The 15,814-nt window shown below is 43.7% G+C and overlaps 1 protein-coding gene across 2 annotated transcripts; it reads right to left on the bottom strand.

The window, feature by feature from the left end:
- Positions 1-1,540: 1,540 nt before the first annotated feature.
- On the bottom strand, positions 1,541-15,333 carry LOC134460719 (uncharacterized). 2 transcript variants are annotated; one of them, XM_063213221.1, is made up of 6 exons: positions 10,658-15,333; positions 9,138-9,239; positions 7,126-7,182; positions 5,898-5,990; positions 5,199-5,384; positions 1,541-4,702 (listed from the first exon to the last, which is right to left on the bottom strand). In XM_063213221.1, the coding sequence occupies exons 1-6, from the start codon at positions 14,357-14,359 to the stop codon at positions 4,568-4,570; spliced, it is 4,275 nt and encodes a 1,424-aa protein (XP_063069291.1). In that variant the 5' UTR covers positions 14,360-15,333; the 3' UTR covers positions 1,541-4,567. The 2 variants fall into 2 exon arrangements, with proteins under 2 accessions (XP_063069291.1, XP_063069292.1); XM_063213222.1 differs by having other exon boundaries at positions 4,604-4,702; positions 5,150-5,384.
- Between the last annotated feature and the right edge of the window lie 481 nt (positions 15,334-15,814).

Here is a 15,814-nt window from a genome sequence, read left to right as displayed (position 1 = left end):
GAATGAAGGATGTCTGTACAGTTTTCAGTGTTCAGTGATGTGCTGTCCTCCACTCGAGCAGCAAGAAGTTGCACTGTCTCCTTTCTTTCATTGGCTACAAAGCTTAAAACGGTCCAAAAAAAGCATTACATTTGGTGATCAATAATGTGTAGATACCTTGATATTGTAAAGACAATAAAAGGCCTGCAGTTAATGGACTTATGTCTAAATTTAACAGCATTACATGATATGTGTGCCATGTTGAAATGTCCTTGTGGTAAAGGAATTATCATTTGTAAGAAAATTCACCCTCCCACCATCAGAAAACTGTTAAGAACATACTGTTAAGACATACTGTGTAACCCAGAACACTACTATACTCTGCATTTCAAAGTCTGGGACTGGTCCTAAACACAAGCAGGTAATTGGAGTGCTTCTGGGTCCTCACCTTTTTCCCTTGGTGCTCATCAGTGTAGGGGCTCTTGCCACCACCCGTTGCTGGGCCTGGTTAGGACATGTCAGTATAGGATTTCTTCTCACCCTTTTAGTACCGTATGTATAGTTGATTGTTGAATGAAATTTCTCAAAAAATCTCTTATAGTGCCTTGGGTATATTGACACTTGAATGTTTTAAAGGAACAGTCCACCTTTTTTGATTTTCACATATTTGCTGTATTTCCGAGCAATATTCATGAATATGCATATCATTTTCTTATCAGTGTTTTCAGTACTCAGATTTATTGGATCAGAATTATTAGCATAGCTTAGCATAATCACTGGAAGTAAATGGGCAGCATTAGCATCAAGCCATAAGTGATAACAGGACGGGATTAAATAGCTGTTTTGCACTCTGGTGAATTTTGCATTCATTTTTTAAGTAGTTTATAATTACATTTGATGATGCTTTGATTGCTGCCCATAGACTTGCATTGCTACTCTTAATTTGGCTGTACTAACTAGGTAATGCAAACACATAGACGAAAATTATATGCACATCCATGAATAATGCTTGAAAATACTGCTAATATGTGAAAATAAAAAAGGGTGGACTGTTCCTTTAAAGAGCTCCCAATAATGTATTGACAGCTTGACATCTTAAATGTCTGTACAACTTTACTAGACTATAAAAAGGAAGAGGAAAAATAAATGTCAAATGTATTACTGTACATGTTAAGTGAATGCTGGGAAAAACTGATTTCTGAAATGGTGGACAGAAAGTGCATTTCTACTTGGGTCCTCAAGGGGGCATGCTTTCGACCTAACAAACCAAACCCCCTTGCTTTACATTGACACGCATGGGGCCAGAACAGGTATTACGTAAAAGGTGTGATCATACAGTTAAACTTTATTTGCTTCACGCCTCTTACAAAGTCATTGTCATAAAGCAATGAGAGATAATCAGAGGTTGAATCCAGAAATATAGGCCTCTATGTGAAAAACACCCAGATGAAAAAAATAAAACTGAAAAATAAAACAGGACTTATTAATACTGATTGTTTTTATTTCATAGCTTAATATGTTATGTATTTTTTCATAAATATTCTACTAAAGATAGGTTCCATACATTTGAATATTTATTCAACCTGGGGGACTTTACACCCTGCCTTGTGAGAGACAACAGGAGTAAATAACAGAACTGAATGAATGAAAAATAAACACAAAAACAAACAAACAAACAAAAAAAACTTTGTTCATGAATACAAACACTGATCCCACACGTTATTTATCTGTCCGAAAATGAAAGTGCGCAGCAAAGACCTGGCCAGAAGGGCCGAGGCATTTACGCAGTGACTACACCGTGCTGGGCACCTGTCACTTTTCATGCGGATCACAGTAACCCACGTACTGCCGACTGCACACTATCCATCGCCTTAAATACAGTGCAAAGGCGGCTGCTGTGGGGTGGGCTGTATGCTAAAACATGGGGCGGACGTGGGGCCTTTCAGCAGCTAAGGCAAGCCCCTAGAGGCCTTACGTCTGCATGGCAATTCCATCATTTTATTTCCTTTATAAGAAGGTGCTTTGGGAATGATTTGGTCATCCACAAATCAAACATGATATTAACAGATTGTGTGTGTGTGTGTGTGTGTGTGTGTGTGTGTGTGTGTGTGTGTGTGTGTGTGTGTGTGTGTGTGTGTGTGTGTGTGTGTGTGTGTGTGTGTGTGTGTGTGTGTGTGTGTGTGTGTGTGTGTGAATTGAAGCAGATTCTGGAAACTGAGAAGTTCAGTTAAGAGTGTGAAAAACACAGTGAATTCTATGCTCTGAGAGAAAAATAATAATTGTAACCCACAGCAATCTGGAGTCTGTTTGGGCTTTTGTGGCAAACGAGTGTTCTACATCAACACATAGTAGCTCCTAAGCCTCTTACTTTTGGATCAGGAGCTTTTTTTAATTCCATGTACACAAATTAATCATTCTGACGAGTACCATTTATAGTATCTATTTTCTTGTTGCACATTAAGTGTTGAAGGTCCTACCCCTCTAGAAGTGCCTATTGAGACGTCAACACAAAAGGCCTAGATTGTTGCTGAAATACGTAAGCATATTACATTCAATGCTATGTCAAAGATTAAAAGAATAGAGAGAGAGAGACAGAAAGAAAGATTCAGAGAGAGAAAGAGAAATTAAAAGACAGATAAATGGTCAGATTCAAGTACTGGAGAGAATGGAGGAAGCCGTTGCGCTTGTCGAAAAAAGAAACTGAACATGAAATCAAAACTGCTGCTGCTGAAGACAATATTGGATCACAAACCGTTTCCCCTTGGCACAGTACTGATATCATCATCATCATCATCATCATGATACTCTTCACCATTATCAAATAGCATCATCGCAATATGAGCATGAAGGCACTGCGTTGTCAACATAACATCTATTAAAAATAAAACATTTTACAAAAATTATAAATGGACAAAAACAATGTAGCATTTTTCTTTTTTTTTAAAACAACCATCCAATATCTTTTTTTGTGCTCTAACCCCCAACACTCAACTCAACAAACAAACAGACATCAAAAAACAAACAAAAGAAGTACAAACACATCCAAACAGCATCCCACACAGGACAACCAATCGACCAACCTCCTCACATGCCCACTGTCTTGCATTGGCACTTGCGGGACTTTGCATCAGATTTCAATCACACAAGTTTACATTATATATATATAGAAACCTCGCCCGGGCCTGTGATGTGCCCCCCGACCAGACAACGTAGACTCCCCCCGAGGCCACAGCCGACGAGGCAAACAGACGAGGGGAGCTGAACGAAGCCAGTCGGCGAGGTGACAAAACTTGCTATATCCTCCTAGGGGAGGTCTCCCATCCCGTCCCGTCGGCAACATTATCCCCTCTCCTTTCAGGCACATGTCTCTGATCAGGTGAGGAGTGACAGACGGACGCTAACGCTAACGCGCCTCCACACTTTCTGATTTCCTGACACGACGAAAAGTTAATGCGTTTAACACCTGTAGAGTATGCATGATCATTAGTATTATTTTTCCAGTATCCTTCTGCTTTGATTAATAGAATATATTTGTATCTCAAATAACATTCTTGGATTTTCTTTTTAATTACAAAAAGGTCTACCTTCAACTGTAGCTACAGACTGATCATTTTGTTGCCATATTAAAAAACATGGGTACTTTTAAGGCAAGATATAAGGCAAACGTGTGTGTGTGCGTCACAAATCCAGCCGACTGCTTTTTTTTGCTTTTTTTTTAACCATGAGAGGGGAGCTGACGATAGGGGCTGGCACTACAGAGGGGACCTGGCCAGATTCCCTTTCTTATATCCATACGCACTTACTGAATCTCTGCAGTCGATACGAATGCTACAAAGAATGATTGTGGCAGTATTAGAAGATCTTGACAAAAAATAGGACTAAAAAGAAATGTCAAGAGTCATAAAAAGATTAATAATAAATATTGCTTATTTTACAAAAATAACCTGTGAAGTTGGGAGACAGCATAGAAAGAAACCGTGCTGATTGCCGTTGCTGTTCCGTCCTCACTTGGGCTTCTGAGATAAACTCAATTTAATCGAGAGGGAATGAGGGTAGTTTAACTCGAGATAAACACCCAAGTAGCCTGTGGAAAAGCAAGTCCCACTACAAACTACACTATTCACCAGCTTCATTCCAGTGAGGACTGGAACTTAGTAAAATAGTCATTTCTACAGTTCTTTTAAATGGGTGTCCCTCTACCTTGTCTGGGAACTAAAAAATAAAACAAAAAAAAACAAAAAACTAAAAAAAAAAATCGAGGAATAACACACATTCAAGTGTTAAAAATGATCGATGCAATTCTCACGTTTCTTGTTTTCCTTTCTTATAATTAAGCAGTCCCACAGATCCATCTCTAATAATAACCAAATACCACGCCTCTTCCAGCTGTCGTCTCTCGCTCGCTCTCTCGTTCTCTCGCACACTCTCTCTCAGCCAATAGACAATGTCCTGTGAATGGAATTCTGGGTAAAGTGATTCAGACCGAGACAGGCTGGTCCTTAACATGGGAAGCAGCGTGGGGCCCCATTGCCCATGCAGGCCTCCCTGGCCCCCGAGGCGAAAGCTGCCACTCCAGCTAACTCCGCGGCTAACTAGTAGTCCTGTTGTAGTGCTGTTTCAGGACAGCGTAGACGTCGTCCACTTTACTCAGTCTCTCGAAGAACGGGATGAGATCCAGCAGCTCGGTGTCGGCCATGTCGTCGAACCAGGACGCCACAGGCACCTACAGGGACAGGTGAAAGTTGAGCACAAGATTAAGAAATGAAACCTAAAACCATTCAGAGGTTTTGTCAAATGCAAATATACAGTAGACAACACAAATAGACTACACATACAGGTTTTGCCATTTGTTTATATAGGTAAATGTACAGTGTAGACACACACACTACAAATAGACCCAACATTATACAGTCTTTATCATTTGTTGATATAGGCAAATATAGACACTACGAATACACTAGTGGGTGCAAAAGCATTGACTCATGCTACCAATCAACCTAGAAATATAAGGGATATGTAGTTTTACTCATACTTTACACATCAATGCAACATAAACAAATTCATCAATGCATCAAACTATTCCACACCAGTATAGTGTTTACAAGCACATTGGAAACCTACGGCATTGTCTGGGTGGAAAACGTAGGAAACAATATCATAAGGAACGTACAGCATTGTCTGGGTGGAAAACGTAGGAAACAATATCATAGGGAACGTACAGCATTGTCTGGGTGGAAGATGTAGGAGGCTGGCGAGTTGTCGATGATGATGACCTTGTTGAGGTCTCGGCCCAGGCGGCTCAGGTCCTTGACGTAGTTCCCTCGGTGGAACACGCACGATTCTCGAAACAGCCGGCTCCGGAAGGCGCCCCACTTGTCCAGCAGGTCCGACACGGGATCCGCGTACTGCCCCAAATTGGTGGAAAACACAGGGGAGAGATTGGGTTCAAACACTGGGGTGGTGATGAAGAAACATGAGTTGGGGGGGTAATAAACCGGCAGTGCATCACTGGCAAAATTAAAGCTCTTGTGCGGCTGCCGGAGTGTGAAGATGAGTGGGGGAGCAGGTGCAGCGGCAGTTACGAGGTGCTACTCCCACACTTCACGACAACACTTACAACAGCCCAGCGTGTTGCACTGACACACACAGGGGCTCAAACACAACCCAGAGTTGCCAGATTGGGCGGTTTCCCACTCAATTGGGCTGCTTATAATGACCGTCTGCGGATGAATGAGGGTAAAGAGGTATTTGGGCGGGTTTTTCTGCATATTTATAGCCACAGAAATCAATAGTATTTAGTTCAACTTGGGCGGGATTTAGTGCTTCCAGGTGGGTTTTGAGCATTTTTTGGGTTGGAAATCATCAGTCTCATCTGGCAACCCTGCACACAAGGAACACATAGTTGCCCCTTCACTCACCTTCGCTAAGCTTGCAGTGAAAAGCACACACTCGAACAGTTCGCCCATGCGTTTCAGGAATTCGTCCACGTGGGGCCTCTTCAACACGTACACCTGAGTGTGTGAGGGGAAAAATAGAATTACGCCTCGAACTAGGAAAATGAAAAATCAAAACTAAGAATAAAATTGTAGCATTAGAAGATGAGATGAAAGCAATTCTATAACATTGCATGACAACGCCATAATAACAAGAAATCAAAAGAAGAATACAGACACACAACTGGGTTTAAACTTTCAATTACACTTGCACTTGTAATTTCTTATTTGAAAAAAAAAGAAGGCACAGAGTTCATATTCAGGAATTGCAGGTCAAACTATTCCATGATCCAAATGCATCCCCCACCCCCCCGCCAACGCACCCTAACCCAACATGTCGATCAGGGCCAGAGCTCAGTTTTCGAGCACTGAAGATTAACTAATAAACACCTGCAACACCATCCCACGGGTCACTGTCACTGGATGTGGCTGACTCTCTTAATGTGGCCCATTAAACGACAGCAGACCGTTTAAAGGCACACCGTAAAAGAAAGCTGTCAGCTTTTTTTTTTCTTCTCACAGAAGGCCGTGGCCTGCAAGTGTCAACCTCCGAGGTCTATGGTCTTGCTCCTGAACCAAGTTATCCCGAATAGGCTTTCCACGACTTAACAGCCTATCCTGGATTACTTGAAACAGGCGCAAGCCTTGTGTGCAGGGGATCATGCTAGTTTGTTTTGTGGCTGGTTGGCCACAGCTGGGGCTGGTACTGGGTACTGGGTGCTGGCGCTGGGGCTGGGCTGTGCCTGCCCTTTAAAGGGCTAATATGCAACTGCCAGCTAGAGCTAGTCGCCAGAGTGAGCGGAGAACGAAGATGTGCTCTGAGCGAGATTGATGGGCAGCGAGTTCTGAGAAGCCAGCCAGGGTTTCCTCGTTTCGTCAGGACACTGAAATAGCCACCTGCTGCTCGGACCCGTCAACAGAGAAGGCCACTGCTCTTGTCAGGTAGCACGCCCCAAGGGAGAAATGATAGGTAAACACAGAAGGAAGGAACCAAGAGCAGCGTGACTCTGAAAAGTTCCCCCAAAATGTCCAAAAGATTCCTCCTCTCAGGGTGGCATGCTACGTTGTCGTCCGTCAAGTCGAGCCGAGCTGAGTTGAAGTTAGCGAGAGCAGAGCACACACACAAACAACTCTGGTGTCGTGTCGCGCTTACCTGGTGAACCGTCCCATCAATCTCGACTGGAATGATAAAATCAGCGTTGTTCACCGGCTGTTGACAGAAGACATAAATCTCGGTCATAACGAGGCAACAGCTCATTACATGGCACAACATCATTAAAGCACCATCAAGCAGGTTTTCTAGACATTATTAGGTAGCCAAGCACACAGTGTGCTACCTATGGTATGCAGCGCTGGCCTGGCCACTGAAAGGGTTAAAGAAAACACACACAACCAACACGTGCTGAAGCCAGTTCAGTTTCTGTAACATAACCCGCTAAAAACACAGTTGGCAGCGGCGCTAGGCATGGGGACTTCAGTCATTTTGGTAAAATAATGCAATAGACCGGGCTCATAAAGCTTGATTTATGTAGGGATTAATGATACAGCTTGTAGTGTATATACGCTTCTCAAATGTTAAGTTCATCACGTGCAACCCGCTATAGAGACGGCAGTACACGATGACCTACATTCGCAGACTATGAAGTAACACTTAAGACGCCAAAGCACAATGTCAAGTCTGACAAAACCAACAATTATCCACAGTAAAGACAAAGAAAATCAACTATTAACCACAAATGAACAACGATCACATAGCTGTAAGCCGGTGCAAGAATTTGGCATTTAGATGATTTTGACAGAGTTGTATAAAGTAGAAGTACTCTTAAAAATGTAATTACAACACCAGTGAGATGATATTACATGGTTTCAACTTTGTGATAACAGACCACTAATGTTGTAATTACATCTGTAAGAATACTTATACTTCTACTTTATATAACTCTGGATTTTGACATGTAATGACGTAGCAATTAATTGACAAGAACCGTACAATAAGCGAAAAATATATTTGACTGTCACCGTCAGCACTGTCTGTTAAACGAAAGCCTCAGTCTGGTTTCCATTATTGTTCTACATAACACACTGCTGATGTAATACATTTCAACATAGACGGGGGAGTAAAATGTCCATAAACAGTAAAAGGAAATGAAGACTAGAGACAAACTATCCTTGCCATAAACCTGAGTGCTATTTCTTTAGAGCCAACTTACACACAGATCTAAGTGCAATTTCTATATATTTTTTTAACTCTGACCGCTAATATAACAAATATTTTAGTATAGTTTTAGTTCTTTTTAGAATATCCTGATTACATAATTCTATCAATGTACTCCCTGTACAGAACATTGACTATCAAGTATCGGCCATTTGACACACACGAGGAACATACTGACAAGTTGAGCAATTTTATAAATGTACCCCATGGGGTGCACTGATTGATCAAGCACATGGCAAAGTGTAGTGGCTTAACGTTATTGAGTAGGCACGCAACACACGAGGCCTCCATGTTATGAAACCACTTAGTGTACATGTGACATAAACAGAGAGCACGTTTTACAAAAACTCATGCTTTAGCACAGCTGAAAGTGCTACTTGTCGTCAAGGCCTCACCAAGGTGTTAAAGAACTAATTCTTAATACATTACATAAAAAACATTAAAGAGAAATGATAAATTACCGCTATGAGTAAGGAGATTGGGGATGAAATGAATTAGCTTAACCTTTAAGAGTGTACCGTCACACTGGTGTGACAGGAATGTTCGGGCAGTGAAAGTTCTATAGAATTCTGGGCGTCATTCAATACAATATGGAATTGTAGAATCTTGCATTGTTATAGAACGCATTCTTTTTATAGAATGCTCAAAAACCTACACTCTTAAAGGTTTTAAGTTAACTTCTAATAGTCATTTCATATCTTTGTTTCAAGGGTTATTTTACATTGTCAAAATATAAGTTACATACTGTATATGTAGAATTCCGTCATATTACAATATACCCAGTAAAGTAATGTCTCATGATCATTATTGTAATAAGTGTATCATGATGCATCATGACCTCATTGCCAATACACACCCCTATTGAAGAGTTACGTACACAAATATATAAAAGGTATAGGATGGCAGGGATAGGAGGTCAGTAGGTGGATGTACAGGTCTCTGCTGCTTACCTTGAATGAACTGTGGACTAGCGTTTCATCTAGATCAATGACTACACAGATCTTCCCCGCGTCTTTAGACTTAATCTGAGGAAGCAGCGGTTTGGCTGGGACCTGGGGGTGGGGGGGCATACAAGAGAAGGAAAGTCAAGCAAACAAATATAGCAACCCAACACTGGACCACTTGACACAGTGGGCAGGGCAAGCACGCACGTGTAGAGTGGAAACTTTACGCACACTTTATTTTTTTTAATGTACAAGGTTTTGTATACACACAAGCCAGTGCAGACAGCTCAAGACTCGGCTCCAACACCAACTGCAGCTGCTAGTTAAAACCACTGCCAGTGCAAGTCAGTAACGCAATACATTCAGTCCACAATCATTAATGACTCCTGTTTCAATACTGCAGTGTCAACGGAAAAAGCAACACACACAAAAAAAGCTTCCTTGGTTGTAGTGGCCGAGAGAGAGGGAGAGCAGGAGAGAGGGATAGAGAGAGTGAAAGAGAGAGAGAGAGAGAGAGAGAGAGAGAGAGAGAGAGAGAGAGAGAGAGAGAGAGAGAGAGAGAGAGAGAGAGAGAGAGAGAGAGAGAGAGAGGAGGACGCAGAGGTTCTAAAGGGGAGTGACCATGAGGGGGCACACGGAAGCGCTTTTAGTGCTTACATTCCATGGCCAGCGCCAAGCGGCCGTGTGACTGAGGGCACTTGCTTAGCTCGGGGGATGGGATGACATTACAGAGCCCGTGGCCATGCCATTCTTTGTCTGATAGACTGCCCGTGCCCGCATGCTGAAACCAACTTAACCAGATGGGAAGAGGGAAAACATGCCTATGGGAACAGTCTCTATGTATACACATACATACATACAGTACAGTACAGACAGATGTTGCTACAGGACTGTGCTGAGCTAGTGGGGGCTTTCAGCACTGAGAGGGGGAGGTGGAGAGTGATAGACGAGGCGGGGGGTTAGGGTGCATTGTAGATAGGTGTCTTTTTAAGCTCCAGACTCAAGTAACAAGCACATATGACATGGAATCAGAGATGTACTTGAACATTCTCCTTCCCTTATTTTAAGCCTCTCGGTGCAAGACAAATTCAGATTGGGAGTTGACAACAACATATGTCCACACACACCAGAAAAAGAGGTCACAGGTAAAACTCGACAGGCAGGCAAGTTTCAGTTATCTTTTTTTTTATTTCTGAAACAGCAAAAATTCACACCATGCATTATAAGTGGGGTAAAAGTCACTGGACATGCTAAGCAAACAAAAACAAACCAATTTGTTTATGTTTTGGCCGTTTTAAACAGTGCTTCTTAAGGTAATGCCACACAGGGCAACTTTTAAATTAATATTCGTATGGAGTGGTTTAAGTTGATCCAAGTTCACTTGAGAGAAGTGATCTAGTGATACAAAAACACAAATCACACATTACCTTAATATACTATCGTTTCCCAGAAACACTGCTCAAAACATTGCCCTGTGCGTCGTAGCATTGAGGCATACAAAGTGCAACAATAAGGACAGTAAGTACCTCCTCTGTGGGAACGCAGAACTCGCACTGACAAGGCTCTGTATCCTCCTCCTCCTCCTCCTCTTCTTCATCATCCTCAGACTCATCCTCTTGCGTGGTTTCTGATGGTTCAGGAGTTTTTCTCTTAAAGAACTCACTCGTTTCAGACTGTTCAGAGTGGTCAGTGGATTCAACATTGTGCTCCTCTGAGGTCTTAACGTGGTCAACACGCTTCTCCTTCTCGGGCTTTGTCTGTTGGGTAATAAGATCAGACAATGACAATGATGCTTTAGGTGTCTCTGTGCGTTTAGGTTCTGGCATTTTGGTTTCATCCTCCTTCTCGGACTTTGTCACTTGGGTAATAAGATCAGACAATGACAATGATGCTTTAGGTGTCTCTGAGCGTTTAGGCTCTGGCATTTTGGTTTTGTCAACACATTCTGACAGCCCTTCTCCTTGATCAGGCGTAAAGTCCAAGAAAAGAGGCTCGGGGGTCTCGGAGATCTCGATGCCATAAGGAATCTCTGGGCAGCTGAGCAGGCCCTCACTTTTCTCAAGAGTGTCCACAATCTCCTCATCATTTGTTTCATCATCTGGTGACTCAGAGAGGACGATTTCAGGGATAATTAGACAGCATTCACAGTTATTTGGGCTGAGTGTAGCAGCCTTGACATCATCATTCTGGCATTGCTCCTCTTCCTTTTCATCCTCCTCCTCCTCCTCCTCTTCCTCTACTTCCTCCTCCTCCTCCTCCTCCTCTTCTTCTTTCTCCTTCTCCTCCTCCTCTTCTTCTTTCTCCTTCTCAGCAGCAGCAGCAGCCTCTGCAGCTTCCTTCTCTTTAGTCATCTCCAATTCTGTCCAGGGGTCAAATATGAGATCCAACCGGCACGCGTCCCCTGCATAGTGTCCATAGGCCTGTGCCTGTGACAATTTCCGCCGTTCCAGGAAATATTTTGCAGTTTGGCTTTGGTACAGTGCGTGTGCAATGGAAACTTGTGAAACTTTGTCCTCCTGTGTAACTGCCGGTTCCTCAAGTTCACTCCCGGATGGAGTCGTTTCCACTGAGCCATCCTCATAAACCTCACCTGTTCCCAGCTCAGAGGATTCAGTGCTGCTGCCTCCATCCACACATAACTCAATACTCAAGTCTCCTTCCGAGGAGTCTGGTTCGCTGCTATCTTCCTCAACATACAGTCCTTCAATGCAGCACGCCTGTGCCTCATCATCCTCCTCCTCCTCCTCCTCATAGAGCTCTCCATCTAAAAGTTCTGCATTTCCTCTCTGTTCTTCATAAAACTCTCCATCTAAAAGTTCCGCACTTCCTCTTCTCGGTTCTTCAGTCCACAGGTAGTCACATGACTGAGCCTCACATTCCAGAATGCATTCACATGGTCCATCTTCTTCCTCTGCTTCTGCTTCTTCCACCCGGTCCTCTGCAACAAAGCTGTCCGGGCTGTCCGGGCGCCGTACCTCAAAAGATTCGTTGGCAAACTGGACATTTTCCTCCACCTCCACCTCCTCCTCCTCCTCGGTGTGGGGTTTGTCGTTGCCAAACGACGACACTGAACAGATTTCATCGCACTCACTTCCATCAGAGCAAGTTTTAAAAGATCCTTCAGTTTCCGAACTGTCGTGAGATTTCTCTCTACAAAGGTGGTAGTCTTCTCCTTCACTGGATTCATCCAAAGACTCCACGTCAGGTTTTTTAGATCGAATAATATTCCTGCTTTCACCTCCATTTATTTGCAAAAGTCCATTCTGATTAAGAAAGACATCAAGAGCCCGGTGTACATTACACTTGACATCAGTGCAGACTTTTTGTAAATTGTCCACTTGAGGTTGTACAAAACCCTCTGACAACCTCCTGTGCTGCGAGGATTTATTGTGACAAGACACTGTGCTGCGTTTTGTAGTGTCACTCTCTTGACAGGCAAGGCAATGCACAGAGACTTCACTGTTGCTGCTCTCCGACGAATGACCACAAGTCTGCAGTTTATCTTCCTGTTGTGTTGCACCACCACAGCTGACAGCCGTATTCGGTCTGCATTCACTCACCTCCGTGAGCTGAGAGAAACGCTCGCACAGATCACAATTTTCACAGCATTCGTATTCTTCTTCCAGTAGCTCCAGGGTGTCACGTTTTTGTTTGACTACAAACTGAGAGATCCACAACGCCTCGAAAGCGTCCATTGATCCGTAGAGTAAGATATCAGACTCGGACTTACTACGCCGCGTCTTCTGCTGCTCTTTCAGCTGTTCACAGTGAGTGTTATGGTGCTGGCACGGCTTGTTTATTTTGGAAGCGTGAGAGTATTTAGCACAGCTGTCAAGGGAGCCGCATTGTTTGGCCAACTCGCAGTGTTTGGACGACTCACATTGTTCAACGGTCTTGGAACGCTGAACAGAGCTCTCAGACGGCTGACCTGATTCTTCTGTCGAAGTGTCGTTCAGACGCATCTCTTCTGGAGTAATTTTTTTGTTGGAGAGTTTAGTTTGCTGACGGCTCTCTGAGGAAGAACAAGAATGGCTTTGAGCCGCCTCGCTAGACACAGGCTGATCACAGGTGTCACCCATGTCGGATGGCTTTGCAACAAATGTGTCACACACCACCTTGCAAGTTGTGGTTTCGAGGTCAGTGGGTGTGGGGTTTTCACCCAATTCACAGTTAGCTGCTGGCATGCTCTGCGCAAAAGACTGGCAAACCTCAGCGGCAGGTTCACGGTCACGTTTGGAGGGCTTTTCAAAGGCCTCGTCCAGCAGCACTTCACTTTCTGACACGTCAATGCAGGCTCCCACTTGTACCGTGCTACTGCTCTGTGTGCACGCCTCACATTGTTTAAATGACTCTGTGCGTTCGAGATTAGGGTCAGTCACCTCTGTGTACAGAGGCCCACATTTGTCAGAGCACACAGGCACCTTGGGAACCGAATTTAAATTTAAATTTGCACCGAGCTCCAATGTCTCGCTAACAGGTTCAACTGACCTACTTTCATTAGAAGATTCAAACTTACTACTCTGCTGCTCTGCTATACTCTGAGTCTGAGTCTGCTCAGACTGTACACGTTGCACACTTTTCTGATCTGAAATGTTTGTAGTGGTGGTGACAAGATTAACGCATGAAATATTATTCTCAAGAATTATTTCCTCCGTTTTTTGGGAGGACTCACTGTGAACAGAGAGGCTCTCTGTAACTTGTTCAGGTAAATCCGGCACACTTTCAGAATCAGAATCTCCCATCTTCATTTCACCAGATTCATGGCGTTCCGTCATTGTATTCATGACTCGAAATTCACAGTCCTCAGACAAATCCAGAGAGTTTCTCAGATCCACTGCATTTAGTCCAGAAGTGCGATCAAAACTCTCATCTTGTCCATCTCTGTGCTCCTCTCGCCCCGAAAATGGACTCTGCTCGGCAAAGCCCGCCGCAGGCATGTTCTGTAACGCAGGTGGTGCGCCCTGCACCACGATGTCACCCCTGAAAGACGACTCGAAAAAATGGGAAAGATCTCCTCCCCTAGCTCCAAAATGACCACAGTAGTTGGCCGCCTGGAAGCGCTCAATGCATTCCCCAAGCGTGTTACTTTCTCTAGCGGCACTGAGCAGGCGGTGTCCTGCTGCCGGCATGCAGTGCTCGGAGAGGTCTGGCTGAGGTGGGGGCTGGGGAGACTCGCTGGGGAGCCCACAGGCTGCCTGAGACACCAGCAGTAGCGCACACGTTGACATGACAGGAGGGCAAAAACTAGACTGAGCTTCAGTACCCAGCCCCTCTTCAGGAGACCTACCAATTTATTTCGGGGGGGCCTTCAGAGACGTGACAAATATCTCCTGGAATATCAAATCGCTATAAAAAGATGAAGTAAGGCATAAATCTGAAACTGACACCCGAGAGCATCTTGACCACCTGATCTGTCTGTAGCCACGTACGGCCATGCAGTTTTCCTAGAATGTGCTCAATTGAATCATGGATGTCTTTGTCTTTTGCCAAGATCATTTGTCTTTGCCAAGTTTATATAATCCCCCCCCATGTTAACCAAGTAATCGTAAGCTTTTTACTATCTCAATTGGTGACAACCTAGACACCACCTAGACACACAGACTTTTTACCAGTTCCGCTGTGCATGCACACTTAACAAGCACCGTCTCGACTCACGGCCATGATTTACTAACAGTGGCTTGTTTGTTTGTTGGCCCATGAGAAATAAGGCGGTAAACAAGGAAAAAGGAGTTGCGCAAAAAAACATTGGCGCTTTGGTTTCCTCAGTGACACGGTCTATCATGTGGCTCTTGGTCAAGTTCACCACAAGACATTCAGCAGGGAGGGTAATGATGGGTGGTGAGATAGGAAAGGGCAAGAAAAAAGTGGGTTAACAGACGTTGCCAAAAAAAACACAAAACAAACATACGTAGGGCAAATTAAATCCTATGTACTTTCAAGACCGTGTTCTGTTTTTCTTGACCAGCAGTGGGAAGTTGGGGTAAGTAAAGGGCAAGAAAAAAGTGGGGCAACAGAAGTTGACACAAAGAAAAAACAAAACAAAACAAAACAAAAACACATGGGCACAAGGGCAAAAATGTAAATCTTACGTACTTTCCAGACCGTGTTCTTGACCAGCAGTAGGAAGTTGGGGTAAATGAAGGGCAAGAAAAAAGTGGGGCAAAAGAGGTTGACACAAAAAAAAACATGGGCACAATTAAAATCTTACGTACTTTCGAGACCGTGCCATTCTCCTCCACGAGCAGCGGGGCATTGTTGTTGACGGGCAGCTGCTCCGCCTCATCGTGACACAGGCAGCAGAAGAGGCTGTGGAAAATGCTGCGGCTGCGCGGCTTCTTTGACGAGGATGCAGCATGCGTCGGGGCACCTGAGAACACACACAGATGAGGACAGAAACATCAAGTCAAGGATGAGAGCACTTGAGACCGAGTCCACTGTTTGTAATTGTTTTAATTGATTCGATTTTCTTTTTTATTTTATTTTCCTTTTTCTTTTATTTGATTTGCTATTGTAATGAAACTGAAATTTAAATTTTGTAACTTGTGCTGCGACTTGGCCAGGACACCCTTGCAAAAGAGATTTTTAATCTCAATGGGTTTATCATTCCTGGTGAAATAAAGGTTAAATAAACAAGTCCGACAGGCGGACAACATATGCGTCCGTCTATGCCCGTTCTGAACCTT

The sequence above is a fragment of the Engraulis encrasicolus genome, chromosome 13 (genome assembly GCF_034702125.1).
Source record: "Engraulis encrasicolus isolate BLACKSEA-1 chromosome 13, IST_EnEncr_1.0, whole genome shotgun sequence".
In the NCBI taxonomy this organism is placed as follows: domain Eukaryota; kingdom Metazoa; phylum Chordata; class Actinopteri; order Clupeiformes; family Engraulidae; genus Engraulis; species Engraulis encrasicolus.
This window is presented reverse-complemented; position numbering and strand designations above follow the sequence as displayed.

What these genes read in the sequence shown, in the direction of transcription:
- LOC134460719 (XM_063213221.1), bottom strand. Translation starts at nt 14,359, where the DNA reads ATGTCAACGTGTGCGCTACTGCTGGTGTCTCAGGCAGCCTGTGGGCTC. An exon ending in TAGTCCACAGTTCATTCAAG is followed by an intron (nt 7,183 to 9,137) that starts GTAAGCAGCAGA and finishes TTCTGTCAACAG; the next exon opens with CCGGTGAACAACGCTGATTT. An exon ending in TCTTCCACCCAGACAATGCT is followed by an intron (nt 4,703 to 5,198) that starts GTACGTTCCCTA and finishes CTGTCCCTGTAG; the next exon opens with GTGCCTGTGGCGTCCTGGTT.